Source organism: Meles meles, chromosome 2, assembly GCF_922984935.1.
Source record: "Meles meles chromosome 2, mMelMel3.1 paternal haplotype, whole genome shotgun sequence".
NCBI classification, from domain to species: Eukaryota; Metazoa; Chordata; class Mammalia; order Carnivora; family Mustelidae; genus Meles; species Meles meles.
Window position 1 is genome coordinate 65,695,590 of NC_060067.1, and position 18,356 is coordinate 65,713,945.

The 18,356-nt window shown below is 52.3% G+C and overlaps 1 protein-coding gene across 1 annotated transcript in view; it reads right to left on the reverse strand.

The window, feature by feature from the left end:
- The window catches only part of LOC123936843 (epididymis-specific alpha-mannosidase-like), a 62,431-nt gene that overhangs the window by 12,684 nt on the left and 31,391 nt on the right, over nucleotides 1–18,356 (reverse strand). The window contains exons 4-12 of the mRNA XM_045997395.1: nucleotides 17,641–17,787; nucleotides 12,021–12,126; nucleotides 8,847–9,019; nucleotides 7,985–8,073; nucleotides 6,368–6,545; nucleotides 4,602–4,800; nucleotides 3,062–3,252; nucleotides 2,015–2,153; nucleotides 1,508–1,641 (exon numbers count right to left, since the gene is read on the reverse strand). Of these exons, the coding sequence (XP_045853351.1) occupies nucleotides 1,508–1,641; nucleotides 2,015–2,153; nucleotides 3,062–3,252; nucleotides 4,602–4,800; nucleotides 6,368–6,545; nucleotides 7,985–8,073; nucleotides 8,847–9,019; nucleotides 12,021–12,126; nucleotides 17,641–17,787 (1,356 nt within the window). The remainder of the gene's footprint in view (nucleotides 1–1,507; nucleotides 1,642–2,014; nucleotides 2,154–3,061; nucleotides 3,253–4,601; nucleotides 4,801–6,367; nucleotides 6,546–7,984; nucleotides 8,074–8,846; nucleotides 9,020–12,020; nucleotides 12,127–17,640; nucleotides 17,788–18,356) is intronic.

Consider the following 18,356-nt stretch of genomic DNA (forward strand, 5'->3'; position numbering starts at 1 on the left):
TACCTAGGAGCCTTGCTCACGCTTTTCCCCCTCCCTGGAGAGTCTTCTCTCTGAAGTCCCTTATTTCACACCCTGCAGTTTCCCCAGAGGATGTTTTTCTGTTTACCCCACCATCTTCCCCATCCTCTGTCACCTGACATCCGAGGGGGAGGGATGGAGAAGGACACTGGGCACACTCGGCCAAGTCCCTCACTCTCCAGGGGAAGAATGCAGCATCTGAGTCCCATGGGAAGCTTGGGAGCCTTATCAGCAACCCCAGGATGGCTGCACACACCATCCCACCCAGGCTTTGGGGGACATACATACCCTGTCCCTGCCCCCACTTCCAGTTCTGTCAATCTTCCTCGTCAGAGCACAACCATCTGTCACATTTCACACGTTCTTTTTTTTTTTTAATTTCTTTTCAGCGTAACAGTATTCATTGTTTTTGCATCACACCCAGTGCTCCATGCAATACGTGCCCTCCTTACTACCCACCGCCTGGCTCCTCCAACTTCCCACCCCCCGCCCCTTCAAAACCTGCACACATTCTTATTTGGTTTCCTGCCTGTTCCCCAGGGTGAGAATATGAGTGCTCTGTGGACGGGGACTTCATGGGCTTGGTTATCAAGGAAGCCCAGAACCTAGGCCAGGGCCTGACACGCAATAGGTGTCCAAAATATTTGTTGAGTGCATTTACTCAGAGTGGTGGTTGCGTGTGGGTGAAGAAGAGGGTGCTAGGGGTGGGGTCTGCTGAAACCAACACCATCCCGTCTTCTTACCCAGGTCAGATGAACTCTCTCCTCCTGCATCAACCAAGGTCTGCTACCCTGGCTCCCCAGGTCATCACTCCACACCACACATGTCCTTTAAGTGTCTGACCCGCCCATTCCCCACGGTGGTGCTGCTGTGCAGGGGATCAGCACTCAGCCCCAGCTGGACCAGAATGTGCCTCCGGGAGTGTTTGCTGAGTGGCTGATGTCAGCACCTCCTGCACGTCCGCAGGGAAACCCTGGCACCGGGGGACAGGCAGGGTCCCTGGGCCCCTCGGCTGGCTCCAGGCAGTGGAAGGAAATGAGGGCAGACCACACACTGGTGTCTGGGTGTGCGGACACAGGCACCTGGGCCAACCTAGAGCATCAGCACCTCCGCAAGTCTGAAGACTCCTGAGGGAGTTTACATCTGTGGATGTAAACATCCACAGAAAGTGGATGTTTACATGAGAACACAAATATGCCCCATGTTGAGGGCATGAGGAGAAGCCCCCCAACCAGGGCAGGCCACCCAGGAGACCCTCCAGGAAGGGAACGGTGCTGGGACTTCTGGGCACTTCAGATGCTCACAGACCAGTGAGAGTCCCCTGGTGGATCCCACTGACCTTACTGGATAAGGGTCCCAAAAGGTATCCTCCAGGTGTGGCCCCCCTGGTCACGTGTTCCCGTGAACTGCTCCCGTTTCGGGAAGTGCCCTTCTGGAACAGGTGTCAGCAGCAGCAAGTGTGCCCCTGTGCATGCTGTCAGGGCCATACCTGTGCAGCCACCGGCCGGCCGAACTCATCTGTGACACTGACCCTGGAGAAGCCCACAGTCAGGGTAACAACGGTGGTGACCGTCCAGGCCAGGGGGTTGTAGACCACGGCAACATGTCCCCCAGCTTCTGAGTCTGCACACAGAGAACTGCCCTTACCTGCTGCCACTGGACTCACCCAACACACCTGGGGGCCCCTGGCTACATGGGAAACTAAAGCAGAAGAGACACATTCCTGCAGAGCTACCAGGGGAACTGAGTATAGGACCAGTGGGCTAGTGCGCTCCAATACCCAGCAGGCCCCATACTCTGCTCAGGGCTCTGTGTCCATTCCCCAGGAAGGGGAAAGTGGAAGGGATCACACAAGGTTCAGGGCCCCAAAAGGGATGTGGTTACAGAGTCTGAGGCTCGGGTTGTTCTAGTCCTCTCTGTGACCCCCAGCTCTGCTCAGAAGGGTTCAGAGCCCCCTCCCAGGCCTGCAGGGCCATCCCACAGGGGCCTCACTTACCTGAGTACGCTGGGGTCCTGTCCTGGACAATGGAGACCATCAGTTTGTGCACACCCTGCATCCCTGACCTCAGATTCTTCACATACATGTCTCTCACCTTGGGGGTCTCAGTCCCCGTGATGGCATTATGGTGCTGTACCTGCGTCCCAACCAGAGTGGGGGAAACTGGATTGGGTCTGCCTCTGCAGACCACCTCCTCGGGGCTGGCTTTCCTTTCACTCTCACCAGGTGCTAGTGGAGCAGATGAGTGTCCCTACCACATTCCAGACTAGGAAACTGAGGTCCCAAGACTGACGACCTTACAGAAATCCATTGAGTCCCCTAGCTTGGGCAGAAAACAGTCATCTGCAAGGGACCTGCCCCAGCTTCACCTCCGCTGTATAGTCTGCCTGTGAGTGCCACTGGGATGCTCCAGGCACCCTCCATTCTCTGTACCAAAGTGGGGGTGGGATGAGCTTGTCTTCCCCAAAGGGAAACTGAGGCCCCACCAGCTAAAGCCATGGATCTCACCCACTCCAATGGACTCAAGTCTATCCATTCCACCCCCACCACACTGGCACATTCTGTCAGTTTTCCCATCTGTACAGTGGGGACACATGAAGACAGAACATTGGGAACAACTTGCTGTGGGGCAGCCACCGTGCCAAGCAGGTTATGTACAATCTCACATTCAGTTGCCCCACCATCCTGGCCTGGGCATGAGCTTCTCAGTGTACAGGGAGGGAATTAGGGCTCAGAGAGGGAAGACCTGAGCCTGAGGACACACAGCGGAGTGGGACTGAATCCATGCAGGACTGTAGGACACTAATGCTGCTTCTCTTTGCCCTTTGCCCTCTGGATAATTTGGCTAAAGCCTACTGAAGCCACGAGCTGAAGGCTATCAGAGCGTGGTTCTAGCCTTGGCCCAGGGTCCACCTGCACCTGTCACAGGACCACAGGCCACCTCAGTGTTCTTTTCTAGAAAGTGGACCTTTAGTGACCAGGGGCTGGGGAAGTGCACTGCCCAGGTTTCCAACCTGATTGTGCTGCTGAGAGGGGTGCCGTTACCTCGGAGACTGCCCAGCGGAGCCTCTGGAGCTGCTTCAGGGCCCAGTCCAGGTCCAGGTGCTGGTGGGGAACCGGCCACACAGAACGTGTGAACATGGACTCCCCAGCATACAACAGAGCACTGGCTCGCCTGGCCAGCCCCTTGAGCCTGCTGCGGGATGAGTAGAAGCCGGTCCAGGCCTGATGTGGACCTGGAGAGAAGGGCTGGCAGTTGGCATGAGTCTTCCTGGCCTGGGGGCTTCCTGAGACCAAGTCCCAGGAGAGCTAAGGAAGCTGGGGCCTCGTCTCTGGCTCTGCCTGAGTCACCTATGAGGGCAGCCAAAGACTCCTACTCCAGCCAGGCCAGAAATAGCCCAGGGATTCCAGGGAGGGGCTGGGGTAAGTGTGAGTATGTAGTTGGCCTGGACCAGGCCTGGGATGGGGAACCTGAGAGCCCAGGGTAGACCTGGGAAACCTGGGACAGGCTGTGAGCCTAGGGCCTGGGAGACCTCGGGGGATAGGAGAGTGAGATGGGAGCCAAGTTGGCAGCATCCAGCTAACATAGGCCCTGAGTGCTGGCATGTGATTCCGGGGCAATGGGGAGTCCGGGACAAGCCTGCAATCACTGGGGTTCCACTGGCCACCCAGGGAGGTGGGATGGGGGAGAGCTGAGAGATCCCGTGTCTGCTGTGTGGACCTGCACATAGAGAATGACTCCTGACCAAGACTGGGTGGGAGGAGGGGGACTGAGTGCCTCCTGACAGCATGGCTGGGTCTCACAGGTTGTTGACTGTTTCTACTGTTTGCCTTCTGCCTCCTCCCAGGCTGGGGAGTGTCTCCATTCCCTGACCTTCTCCCACGTGACCTGAACACACTAGGAAGGGTAGTCAGCCCTGTGATCCGGGGAAAGGCTACAGGCCGTGTAGGCAGGAGACCATGCTGTCCACAGCTCCTCCAGCAGGCTGAGTGGCCTGGTCAGGCAGGGGCGCCCTGCAGCCTAAGCTCTAAATCCCCAGTGACTCAGATCAGGGACCAGGGATCACCGCACCTGTCCACTCTCCACATGAACATTGTCTCTCCTGGAGGGTTGCACCAAATCAAGCCCATTCAGAACACCTGCAGGACATTGCCCTATCTCCTCCCTCCTCGGTGTAGCCCCGCCCACTTCCGCATAGCCCCGCCCACACTCACGTAGCCTTCCCTGCCTTGCTGTAACCACGCCCACAAGGATGTAGTTACACTTGAACTGCAAGTGTAACCCCGCCCACATCAATTTGCCCCTCCCACTCCGACTGTAACCAAGCTCACAGCCTTGTAGCCCTCCTGGGTGAATCAGGCGGCCAAGACCTTGTGGATGTGGAAATAGGAAGCTATGGAGCATTTCTGTGAGTGTCGTGTCAATCCTAGGATATCTAGGTGGGACAGGGTGTGGGGGCAGGTGTGGGGAGCAGGCGCCATCTCGGGCCCAGTGACCCTCAAAAGCTCCATCAGCACAGCAGAGCAGACTCGATGGGCGCCCTCCTCGGCATCAGATCTGCAACCAACCTGCACGGGGTCATACCTGAGGAATAGGGCAGGAAGTCTTGGTGCTCACGGACGTGCCAGGTGACATTGGTAGCTTGCAATGCACCAAAGTATTTGGCCAGCGTTGCATACTCTACAGAGATGCCGAGTTTGGGTGTATTACTGTTGATGAACTCCAACAGAGGGTCCATGTTTTCGAACTGCAGCGAGGCATTGAAGAACTGCTTGTCACAGCCCTGCAGGCAGGGACACAGTGCAAAACCTTGGAATTCCTATGCAGAGCCCAGCCCAGGCAGAACCCAGCCCAGCCCTCATCACCCCATCAGGGGCCCTCCTGGCTCCCTGGCAGAACCTCCAACCAGCTCCCCAGGGGCATCCCTGCACCCACTTACCTTCCTTCCTCCCTTCTGTCCTTTCTTACTTCCTTCCTCTTTACTTTTTTCACTTTAAAATCTTGTTAGTTTTAAATCATACTGTGTGTTACATCTCCAGAGCATGTTTCTTGTATAACTGGAAGTCCGTACCTTCAACCACCTCGCCCAGAGCCTCCTCCCGCACCCCTCAACTCCAGAGACTGCAAAACTTATCTCTTTATCTACACTTGATGATTTTAGTATCACATTATGAGACTGACACGCTGCCCACTGCGCTAAGAGGGCCACTTTAGTATCACATTAAATGAGATCATGCAGTATTGGAATTCTCTGTCTGACTTATTTCTCCCTAGGGCCTTTTTTAAAAGATTTTATTTATTTATTTGACAGAGGGAGAGAGATCACAAGTAGGCAGAGAGGCAGGCAGAGGGGGAGGGGGAAGCAGGTTCCCTGCTGAGCAGAGAGCCTGATGCGGAGCTTGATCCCAGGACCGTGAGATCATGACCTGAGCTGAAGGCAGAGGCTTAACCCACTGAGCCACCCAGGTGCCCCCTAGGGCCTTTTTAAAAGATCAACAGTATTACTATCCATCAATATCATTAGTTATAACACCTGACAATTGTGAATAACAGGGATAACAGCTATCACCCACAATTACAGACCTTCTGTGCCCCTTTCCACAAGCAGTCAAGATGTAAGAAGCCAGGCTAGGGAGTGCCCTGCTGGGGTCTGAGCATGAATCCCCATCCTAGCTGCCCCGCAATGTGGCTGTGCAGCCTCAAGACAATGCCTTGACCTCTCTGGTTCTCAGTTCCCTCATTTCCAAAATGGGATACCAGCCATGACCGCATCCTAGGCCCATGAGGCATAGTACGTGGATGAGACAAATATATCACATGGAAGGTGCCTGTGCCCTGGGGGTGCTCTATGAAAGAGAGCTCTGCATGTGATGGTGAGAAGGAGAGTCAAGAGAAGGAGGAGGACATCCATGTCTGACACTGTCATGGGGCATGCCTCCTGTCAGCCCTAGATCAAGCCAGTGAGGCAGGACCTGTCGTGATTCCCACTTCAGAGACAAGGAAACTGAGACCCAAGGGGTAAGGCACACAACGACGGAGAAGGGGGCCAAGATTCCCACCTAGTCCTCACATCCCAACACTGAGATGGGAAGATGAGAGGGAAGGAACTGAGGGGAGATGGGGGCTGGCATGGGCCAGGGGCTGTATTTCACGTGGGAGAAGCTGGGGGAGTCCCAGGTGGTGGGAGGAGCTGGTGGAAGGGGTGAGGCGATGTGGTGTACGGGGAAGAGATAATGAACCAGGGCTGATGATGGCAGCCTGACCTGGCCCCTGGAAGAGCCTGGTTGGGTGAGACTGGACAGGAGTCCAAAGCTGTGTTGGGGACACTAGGGTATGGGACCCCGCCTTACCCAGGGCCAAAGGAGATGTGATGTCCGGAACCAGGCGGCCCGTTCTTTCACACTATCCACAAGAAGATCGACATAGTATTTCATGTTGTTCCAAGTGATGGGTGCAGACATGGGTTGAAATAGCCTATTGGGGGGAGGCTCCGGGAAGACAGCCGAGCCATCCCAGTAGAAGCCTTCCCTGTAGGGGTGTAAAGGGTTAGCTGACTCCACCTTGAGCAGGGAGGCAGCGTGGGGTCCAAGAGGTCAGGCAGGGTGCAGCCAGACCCAGGAAGCTCGGGGAGTGCAGACCACCACTCAGGCCTCCATCTCCCAGGGTTTTCTTTTTTATCTTTTATTTATTTCAGAGAAAGAGTGAGCCAGAGAGCAAAAGCCAGGGAAGAGGCAGAGGGAGAAAGAGATGCAGACTCCCCGCTGAGCAGGGAGCCTACTGTGAGGTTCCATCCCAGGACCAAGGGATCATGACCTAACCTGAAGGCAGATGCTTCACCAACTGAGCCACCCAGATGCCCTCCTTCTCCCACCTGTGTGATGAGCAGCTCAGTGCTGTCCCACAAGAGCACTGCAGACAGATGGGGCTCAAACAAACATGCCATGGTTGACCAGTGTGTATCTTGAACATGGCCCCTTCCCTGGACCCACACTGCCTCATCCAACACATGGAGCCCACAGTCCATGCCTCCCCACTTCCACCCCTGGGGATCTCATGGGATTCCTTTCATTGCAGGATTCTCAGGGCCAATAAGATGACTGTCAGACCTGGGTCTAAGGCCTCAAGCAGGGTGAGGCGAGAGACGCACTGTGTCCCAGGGTGAATGGTAAGGGAGTGCTGAGTCTCAGTATGGGACATAGAGATAAGCTAGTGTCCTATTTCAAAACTCAGACTTAATACAAAACAAATCGTCATGAACAGAATCCCAACATTTCTCTAAGGACAAGGGCAGTATTCTGGATTTTCCCTCTTGCCTCAGGCTCCAGTTTGGTCCACATGGCAGAGAACCCAAGATCAATCCTGTGGGTCGATGCCCCCATTAGAGTCCTCCCTGCCTCACTCTGGGCTGCACAAGGTAACATAGGGTGGACATTGGACCAGCCGCCAGGAGTCGCCACTTGGATCCTCTCAGCCTGTCTCCTCATCCATAAATGTCCTGATGGTTGTCATGAAGTATAAAGCAAAGACATCAGTATAAAACCCTGGATATGGGCCTGGCACAGATTGGGGCCTGACAAATAGGAATGACCGGTCCTGTAGTCCGTGTCTGGCATCCTTCTCCCAGCTGCCCTTCACCTTGCCCGCTAATCTCTCCTGTTCCAGGACAGGCAAGCCTGTTGCCCACAGCCTCCCAGGTATAAAGGGCCAGAGCAGGTTGAACCAGGGCCTCCCACCCAGAGAGCCCACAGGCTGGCTGCTCCAACGATGTGGAGACCTTGGAGCCGGCCACCCGAACCACCCAGACCCCGCCACAGCTGACCACGGGCCAGGGCTGAGTGGCCCTGTCCCAGTTTCTCCTTCTTTAAGTTGGAGAGCTCAGAGCATCTGCCAAGGGGGTGGATGGAGGGTGGGCAGTGTCTCTGGTAATGCAGGGAGGTAGAACACAGGCTGCCCCGGGAGGTGCTCACGAGCAGTAGCTGTACTGGTCCAAGATGTGCGTGAAGATTTCCTGCTCAGCTGCCAGAGATGGGGACCCTCGCCACACGAACTGTAGACTCTGCAAACCCCGAGGGAACAGAATGAAGTCCCAAGGGCAACACAGCTGCCCTGGTTCCACCTCCCCTAGCCCCACCTGGGCCTCCCTCCAGGGTTCAGGACTCCATCCCCTCTGTGGGCTCCTCTCCACTCCCTCAGATCTCCCACAGCCTCATATGGAGGTAGAAACTGCCTCCAGAAGGAACAAGCCTGCTCCTGCACCCTTCCACCCCTGGCAGCACTGTCTCTGCCAGTGCCTGCTAGAGAAGCTCGTTCTGGCTCTGCTTGAATACCTCCTGGCACAGGGAGCTGCCCACCTCTCACAAAGCCTGCGGTCTGTTGCTTCACTGCTCTCATGGTTAGAACCCAGGCAGGGTCACAAAGGAGGGAGAAATCCTGCTTCTATTAAGAACTAGCCAGTGAGATGCTGGGACCACACGCATGTTCCCTGATTCTTCTGTGCCTCAGTTTCTGCATGGGAGAAATGGGGAGGCCCCACCCAGGCCCAGGCAGCACAGAGTCAGCTGTGGGAGAAGTGGGCAGATGCAGGAAGGGAACTCCATGCACAGCATGGCCTGCGGTGGGGCTCAGGACTACGTTGCTTCTCTCACCCACTAGAGCCCAAGTCCACCCTCATCTGGGGCTGCCTAAGCAGCTAGCATTTGTCTCAGACCAGTCTTTCCTGAGTCATGCTGGAGAGAATACTCATTCCTCCAGGAGCGTGGGAGCAGACCCTGCACACAGAGTGATGAAGGGAGCGGCCAGAGGCAGCAGCGTATGTGGCTCATGACTCACTTGGTTTTTCTGCATGGCATCCTTCAGGTCATAGTCGATCCGGGAGATGATGTGGGCATGGAAGCCCGCCAGGGCAAAGAGGGTGGGGGTCGTGGCAGAGGCGCCAAAGGGGTCGACTTGCCAGGAGAACCGTGGCCGGATCCCAAAGGTTTCATATAAGAACCCATGTCCTTCTGCAAAGAGAGCACCGCCTTGCTGGTGACAGGAGGGGGCCCCTTGCCACCTGCTCACTCAGGGCCCCTGCACTTCCATGGGGCTGGAGTGTCATCTGGGACTGGGCTGCAGGAGATCCTAACACTCAGGGGGCCACACCAGGATCCTCTGATGTTTCCTTTACTCGTTCATGACGTTAGAGTCACCATATGGGTATGAGCCATTCCAGAGGACCCCAGGCCTGTTGGACAAAGCCATGAACAGACCAAAGACCAGGCAAAGTAGGAGAGGGGAGTGCTGCCAGGTCTCAGTGGCTGAGAAGGTCGGGGTGTGATGCACCCAGGAGTTGATGAGGACCAGCCAGGGTGCACAGACCTGGCATGGGATTCCAGGCCCTCAGGGACAGCAGGGGGAGGAGGCAGAGGGTGATCAAGAAGCAGAGGAGACCAGGAGGGAGCAGTGAAAGCAAGGGAAGATCTGGGGATAGTGGGGTCTGGGATTATGAGGGAATAGACAATAGCATCTCAGGAGAGAGGGCAGGTAGTACAAAGAAGAGCCCTCTCCATAGGGCTGCCTGCCAGAGCCAGGCAGACCTGATTGCTGCCTGTTCAGTATCCCCTTCTCCTGCACTCAGAGAATCCTCACTTTGTTCAGGGGGTGCCATTCCCACCCCAAGGGATGAATTACCATTGATCTCAGCTGCTCGTGGTGAGTTCATTCTCCTCTAGCAAATACTTGTTTTCTCAGCCTGGATGGAAGCTAGAGTTGGGCATGGACCCCAGTTGGAGCCAAAAAGATGTGTGCCTTAAGCTTGCTTTGTTTTGGGGAAAGATTTCCCACCTTCATTAAAAACAGCAAGTCAGATTGGGTGAAGGAGAGAAGTAAGTTGGGGGAAATTGGAGGGAGAGACAAACCATGAGAGACTGCGGACTCTGAGAAACAAACTGAGGGTTTTGGAAGGGAGAGGTAGGGCATTGGTATAGCCTGGTGGTGGGTATTAAGGAGGGCACATATGGCATGGAGCACTGGGTGTGGTGCATAAATATGAATCTTGGAACACGGGGAAAAAATTTAAGTTAAAAAAAAAATCCAGTCAGGACGATTGTCCCTTTGTCCCTCTTCCTGACTTGAGTGGGGATATATAGGAACATTGAGCCTGGAGCTGCGGCAGCTGTTGAGGACCTGGAGGGGTGGCACATTAGACACAGGGAAACATCAAAGAACTGCCGAAGGGTACCCCAAAGCAACCCACCAGTGCAATACAGGACATGCCCTTAAGACTCAAGTCACTGTTGGGGCACCTGGGTGGCTCAGTGGGTTAAAGCCTCTGCCTTCAGCTCAGGTCATGGTCTCAGAGTCCTGGGATCAAGTCCCGTATAGGGCTATCTGCTCAGTAGGGAGCCTGCTTCCTCTTCTCGCTCTCTCTCTGCCTGCCTCTCTGCCTACTTGTGATCGCTGTCTGTCAAATAAATAAATAAAATCTTAAAAAAAAAAAAAGACTCAAGTCACTGTTCCTCAGGTTCCTGGCCCTCTAGCACAAAGCACCCCCGAGCCCCAAATGAAGAGGTGATGACTGAAGGAAACCACTAATTATCCCATGGAACGACGTCCTCCTACTCCTTCTAGAGTCAGAAGCCCACCCACCCTCTCAGCTTCAGCAGGTGCAGAGTCCCTAGGCTAGACCCCGCCTTCCAAGACACATGCCTACTCCTGACCAATAGGCTGTGAGCTCAGTGTTGGAGGCCATTCTCCAGCATCTCTTGAGGGTCCTTCGGGTCACGTGACTGCATCCTGGCCAATGAGACAGGAGAAGGACGTTTGGCCTACACCCCATAGCATCCCTGTAGACCTAAGACAACCTGGGAGTAGGGGCTTGGGACCCAGCCGAGAGCTAGTGGTAGACAACCCCTGGACCGGAGGGGCCCGGATGGTCACAGGTGTGTCCCCTCCTCCTGGCCAGACCTTTCCTTTCTCTGCACTGCAGCGGTGGCACCCCCGAGCCTGACCCAAGCCGGGCTCTCCCACACGGGATGCGGTGGGGGTGCAGCTCTCGCTCGGGCACCTGCCCTCGTCTCACCTCTGTGGGGAGTCCCAGCTGGGGAGCTGGCCCCTCAGCAAGTGGGAGGAGGGGGCAGTGGCCACGCTCAGGTTTCCCTGGTCACCGAGTGCTGCGGGCAGGTGCCTCTTCCTCCAGAGAAGTGTTGGGTCTCAGACTAAGGGGGGCAAGGTCAGGGTTATGGGGTTCCTCCATTCCCTCCCTCCCCTGCGGGCAGCCTGCAGGGACCTGTCATGGCAAAGAGACACCTCAGAGCGAGGAGGAGGGCCCATGCCTCTGTCCACTGATGTGCTGGAGGACGGGTGGTGATGACAGGGGAGTTGGCGATGGTTGGGTGGGGTGTGGATGGGGGCGGTGCGGTCAGGACGCTGGTGGTAATGACGCTGGAAGTGATGATGATGGTCATCGTGATGGTGACACAGGTGGTGTACGTGGTGCTGTGGCTGTCAGTGTGGACGGGGAGAGGGTGTCAATGCAGGTGGTGACCTGAGTAATGGAGGCGGAGAGGGGGCCCTCACTGGTGCAGGTGGCGCTGTGTGTACTGGTGGGGATGGTGGGGATGGCATCTAACCCTCACTACTTATCTCCTGGGAACCACGCTTCGTGTGCCCTGATGAATTGTCCCAATTTGATCCTCACAAGTACCCTGTGAGGGAGGCTGTGCCCTCAAACTCCTTTGGGCCATGAGGAAAGGGAGGCCCAGTGAGGGGACATCCCTTGCCCAGGATCCGGGGCTGGGAATGCACAGACACAGGATAGACCCAGGCCATCTGGTCTCGAGACTACGCTCCACACCCCTGCACTCAGCGGCACTGGCAGGAGGATGGCACTCACCAGTGACTGTTTCTACTGGCTGCAGTGTCCTGCTCAGAGGGGAAGACTGGCCCAGAGCTGGGGTTCAGGAACCCAGTCCAAGTGTGTTTGGAGGCCTCAGGATAACCTGAGGTGGGGAAGGGGGACCTAACCTGTGAGCTGCAGGATCTGGTCATCAAAGTGGGTCACAGCCTCATCATGCATGACCTGGCCCCCGATGACAAACTCCAGGCGTCTTGTGGCCAGGAGATGGCGGACCTTGGTCACAAGGAGAGAGAACAAAGCCAGGTTAGAACCCCAGAGTTGGGCTGGGTCTGTGGGGACATGCCTCCGGTGTCTCATGGTGCCTTCCCCCACACCCGCATGTGCATTCATTCTGCAAGAGAATCAGGTTAGACCTGCCTCCCAACCCCCACACCAGCACCTGGCCCATGGCTGCTACTTGATCTGTGTTACCGCCACCTGAAGCTACCTGTAGCTCTGTCTCTACTTCTGTCTCTACTGCCATGTCTACTTCTGTATCTACCTCCTTGTCTACCTTTTCCTCTGTCTCCATGTCTGTATCTATAACCGTTAAATTGTCACTGATGAAATAACTTCAGATGTATCAAAAATTTGCAAAAATTGTGGAAACAGCTCCCATGGATCCCTTCCCCTGTTTCGTTCGCTGTGAACCTTCTTATCCTATTTGCCATAGAGCTCCCATATCTCCTTACAACCTGGTACAGTTTTCTCTAAGCCATTCGAAAGTAGCAGTTGGACATAGTGTACCTGCTCCCTATTCCTTCACTGTGTGTTTTGTTAGGACAGGGTAATCATAGCCATAGTACAATTCTCAAAATTAGGACACTTAACATTAATGCAACACTGTAGCTAATCCATACCTCATCCAAATGTTCCCAGTTGTTCAATGAATGCCCTGTTACTGGTGTGGGGTAGTCCAGGATGGGGCCCAGCCTACCCTGTCATGTCTCGTCATTGTCCTGTATACCCAACACTTCTTCAACCCCTATGTCCTCTTTCTCGGCTTGATCATTTTGGGGATTACAGGCCAGGGATGTTGGAGAGTATCCTCCAGTTTGTGTTGCCTCATGACTGGCTGGTGTTTTTTATAAACTTTTTAAATTTTAAATTCAATTAATTAACGTATTATGTATTATTAGGTTCAGAGGTAGAGGTCAGTGATTCATCAATGTCATAAAACACCCAGTGCTCATTACATCACATGCCCTTCTTAATGCCCATCATCCCATTAACCCATCCCCACACCCCTTCACCTGAGCAACTCTCACTCAGCTGGTTTCCTATGATTAAGAGTCTTTTATGGTTTGTCTTCTTCTCTGATTTGGTCTTGTTTTATTTTTTTCCTCTCTTCCCCATGATCCTCTGTTTTGTGTCTTAAATCCCACATATGAGTGAGATCATATGATAATTGTCTTTCTCTGATTTATTTCTCTTAGTGTATTACCCTCTAGTTCCACCCACATCATTGCAAATGGCAAGATTTCATTTTTTGATGGCTGAGTAGTATTCCATTGTGTATATATACACCACTTCTTCTTTACCCATTCATCTATTGATGGACATCTAGGTTCTTTCCATAGTTTGGTTATTGTGGACATTGCTGCTATAAACATTGGGGTGCACATGCCCTTTCGATCACTACATTTGTATCTTTAGGGTAAATACCTAGTAGTGTCAGTGCTGGATCATAAGGTAGCTCTATTTTCAACTTTTTGAGGAACCTCCATACTGTTTTCCAGAGTGGATGCACCAGCTTTCATTCCCATCAAGAGTGTAGGAGGGTTCCCTTCATCAATACTGTTCCCCTCATCAACATCTCTTGTTTCCTGTCTTGTTAACTTTAGCCATTCTGACTGGTGTGAAATGGTATCTCACTGTGGTTTTGATTTGTATTTCCTGATATCAAGTGATGTTGAGCATTTTTTCATGTGTCTGTTGGCCATTTGTATGCTTTCTTTGGAGAAATGTCTATTCATGTCTTCTGCCTATTTCTTGATTGGATTATTTGTTCTTTGGTGTTAAGTATGATACGTTCAATATAGATTTTGAATACTAACCTTTATCTGATATGTCATGCAAATATCATCTCTCATTCTCTCAGCTGTCTTTTGGTTTTGTTGACTGTATCCTTTGCTGTGCAAAAGCTTTTTGTCTTAAAAAAATACTTTTTGTCTTGACAATATCCCAATAGTTCATTTGTGCCTTTGCTTTCCTTGCCTTTGGAGACATGTCTCACAAGAAGTTGTCATGGGTGAGGTTGCAGAAGTTGCTGCCTATGTTCTCCTCTTTTGATGGGTTCCTGTCTCACATTTAGAGCTTTCATCTATTCTGAGTCCATCTTTGTGTATGGCATAAAGGAATGGTCCAGTTTCGTTCTTCTGTATATGGCTATCCAATTTTCCCAACACCATTTACTAAAGAGACTGTCCTTTTTCCCTTGGATATTCTTTCCTACTTTGTCAAAGTTTAGTTGACCCTAGAGTTGAGGGTTCATTTCTAGGCTCTCTATTTTGCTGCATTGATCTATGTGTCTGTTTTTGTGCCAGTACCATACTGTCTTGATTACAGCTCTGTAATAGAGTTTAAAGTCTGGAATTGTGATGCCACTAGCCTCATAGAATGAGTCCAAAAGTTTTCCTTCCATTTCTATTTTTTGAAACACCTTTAGAAGAACAGGTATTAATTGTTCTTCAAATGTTTGGTAGAATTCCCCCGGAAAGCCATTCAGCCCTGGACTCTGGTTTATTGGGAGATTTTTGATGGCTGTTTCAATTTCCTTGCTGGTTATGGGTCTGTTCGAGTTTTCTATTGTTTCCTGTTTCAGTCTGGTAGTTCATATGTTTCTAGAAATGCATCCATTTCTTCCTGATTGCCTAATTTGTTGGTATATAGTTGTTCATAATATGTTCTTAGAATTGTATTTCTTTGGTGTTGGTTGTGAACTCTCCTCTTAAGTTCATGTTTTTTTTTTTTTTATTTGGGTCCTTTCTCTTTTCTTTTTGGTGTGTCTGGCCAGGGATTTATCAATCTTAATTCTTTCAGAGAATCAGATCCTAGTTTTGTTGATCTGTTCTACTGTTCTTTTGGCTTCTAGTTCATTGATTTCTGCTCTAATCTTTATTAAATCTCTCCTTCTGGGTTTGGGCTTTATTTGGTGTTCTTTCTCCAGCCCCTTTAGGTGTAAGGTTAGCTTCTGTATTTGAGAACTTTCTTGTTTCTTGAGAAAGGCCTGTAGTGTTATATACTCCCCTCTCAGGACTGCCTTTGTTGCATCTCAAAGTTTTTGTTTTTGCTTTTGTTTCTAAATATTTCATTTATTTATTTGACAGAGACAGAGAGAGCAAGAGAGGGGATATACAAACAGAGGTACTGGGAGAGGGAGAAGCAGGCTTCCCACAGAGGAGGGAGTCTGATACGGGGCTCTGTCTCAGGACCCTGGGATCATGACCTGAGTCAAAGGCAGATGCTTAACATCTGAGCCTCCCAGGTGCTCTGCATCTCAAAGGTTTTGAACAGTTGTGTTTTCATTTTCATTTGTTTCCATGAATTTTTAAAAATTCTTCTTTAATTTCTTGGTTGACCCATTCATTCTTTGCTAGGATGCTCTTTAACCTCCATGTTTTTGAATTCTTTCCTTCTCCTCTCCATCTCCCCATGTCCTCCGTGTTGTTCCTTATGCTCCACAAATAAGCAAAACCGTATGATAATTGACTCTCTCTGCTTGACCTATTTCACTCAGCATAATCTCTTCCAGTCCTGTCCATGTTGATACAAAACTTGGGTATTCCTTCCAAATTTCCTCTTGTGAGTGAGCTCCCATTTCAAAGCATTGTGGTCTGAACATTCACAGGGAATGATTCCATTCTTTTGGTATCAGTTGAGACCAGATTTGTGACCCGGTATGTGACCTATTCTAGAGATTGTTCCAGGTGCAGTTCAGAAGAATGTGTATTCTCTTGCTTTAGGATGGAAGTCTCTGAATGAATATGTGAAGTTCATCTGATCCAGTGGGTCATTCAAGGACCTTGTTTCCTTGCTAATCTTAGATGATCTGTCCACTATAGTGAGGGAGGTGTTCAACTTGCCTATGATTACAGTATTATTATCTATGTGTTTCCTTTATTTTGTTTTAATTGGTTTATATAATTAGCAGCTCCCATGTTAGGGGCATAAATATTTACAGTGGTTAGATCTTGTTGGATAGACACTTTAATTATAATATAGTGTCCTTCCTCATCTCTTATTACAGTCTTTGGTTTAAAATCTAATTTGTTGGATATAAGGATTGCCACCCCAGCTTTCTTTTGATGTCCATTAGCATGATAAATGGTTTTCCACCCTCTCACTTTTAATCTGGAGACGACTTACAGTCTAAAATGAGTCTCTTGCACACAGCATATCAATGGGTCTTGGTTTTTTGGCTGATAAGTTTTTTTTAAATAAATGAAGGAATGGAGGGATGGAGACAGGGGCGGTAGGGAGAGACAGTGGTGGTGATTCCTATGCACTCTTTGGAGACTGTAGTTTCCATTTGCTTTCAGGACTGTCAGGTTCATGATTATTCACTCCAGGGCAACTGAATGGGGTCCTGCTGCATACTATTTTACAGGAGCACCTACCACATCCCAGGCACTTTCCAGACACTGGGGGTTCATGGGAGCAAGTAGAGAAAAGTCCCTGCTTCCAGGGAGCCATGCCATGAGTGGTCTGCCCAGGATTCTGGTGGGTCACATCCCTCCTCAAGGATTAAGAGAGACAGTTGGGTTTGGGGTGTCCCTATAGAGGGCAGCCCACCCCTGGACACCTTGAGAGACCCGCTTCACTCAGACCTGCCCATCTCAGTGTCCCACCTATCCAGTATCAGCTCTGTTACCATGGGCCATTCACCTGCCCTCTCTGAACCAGGACCATCTGTGCAGCATGGAGTAACTATCCCCACCATACACCCTGTTGGGAGGACGTGGTGACGTAGACTGTAAAAAGTAGAAACGAGCACCTGGCACTTGGCCAGTGCCCACACCATGCAAGTCTCCTCCTTACAACTCCACAGGGTGCAGGTTCAAGACACACTTCAGGTGGGATCTGGTGAACTCTTCCCTTCACCTTCTCAGCTTTGCCACTTGGGCAAGTCTCTCACCTCTCTGTCATTGACCATTCTGGAGGAAGGTGAACATCAGGGAGGGGACCAGGCCTACAGTGTCCTCCCAGGTACACACATCCCGCATTCATCAGAACCCAGCAGATCTGAGGAGGGGGAGGTCACTCGCATTTACACAGGCAGGACCTGAACCTCAGAGAATGCACCCCTGCCTGAGGCTGAACTGAGTCCCAGGTTGGCCCCCTCTTGGAGACCTGCTTCCCAGGGTCTCTCTAACCCTGAACCTCATGATGTCTTCTGTGACCCACTTTAAATGCAGGCACTGGGGCGCCCTGGGCAGGGTGGCCAGCTGCAAGCCATGGGGCCATGCAGATGGTAGATGAAGCAGGAGGTGGGGTCCGAAGAGACTCCATTCCACACAAGATGAGTGCAGGGCTGACTTGTTAGAGCGCCATTTCACACCAACAGCCACAAAAGCAGATAAAATGAAACCCATCCTTTGGGCTGGGCTGAGCACAAACCAGAGCTAAACAAGTCATGTGAAGCGCCCAGTGCACCTGGCCTGGGGGCTTCAGGCCACACAGTCCCAGACACAGGACTTCCCTGCCTAGGCATCCTTCCCTCCCAGAAGCCCCTGCAGACAGCAGTACCTGGCGTTTCTGCCTGTCCGAGGCGATGCCAACCCACCACAGCCGGAAGTACTCCTGCTCCGCAGCGATGAAGCAGCGATGTTTCTGGAACATGAGCTCCTGCACCACGGAGGTGTAGACACTGGATGCGTAGGCCTGTAGGCTTTCCTGTGGAGGGGGCACCCCATCACACCAGCCCCTGTGGAGGATCCCGGAGGCTTGGCCCCAAGGATCCAGTACTACAATCCCCAGTGACACAGGGTCCCTGGACCCTACAACTCCCTTCGGGCATCTGCCCTGGGCTCTTCTTCTCTTCCTCCTTTGCCACTCCAACAGAGACACACGGGGACCGCTCTGTGCTGGACACACAGTGCCGGCTGGCCCTGAGACAGTGGTATGGCTCTCCTGCCTCTGATGAGATCCTGCTGTTCTAGGGAGAGAGGTGATGTTCCAGACCATGACACAGGATGTGCCCAGGGGACAGAGACGGCTTCCCCAAGGGGCAGGGTAGCTGGCCCTGAGGGTGCAGTGGGGATACAGACCAGTAAAGCCATAGGGTGACAGGGAGGAGGTCCAGGGACCCCATGGGACCTGCCTGGGCTGAGATGAGGCACGTTGATGTTGAGAACTGAGACTGAGAGGAGCCACTCCTGGCCCCACAGGTGGTCATGGGCATCTGCTGAACGGCCTCCCCCAGGCCAGAGGCTCTGCAGGACTAGCCATAGCTGCTTCCTATA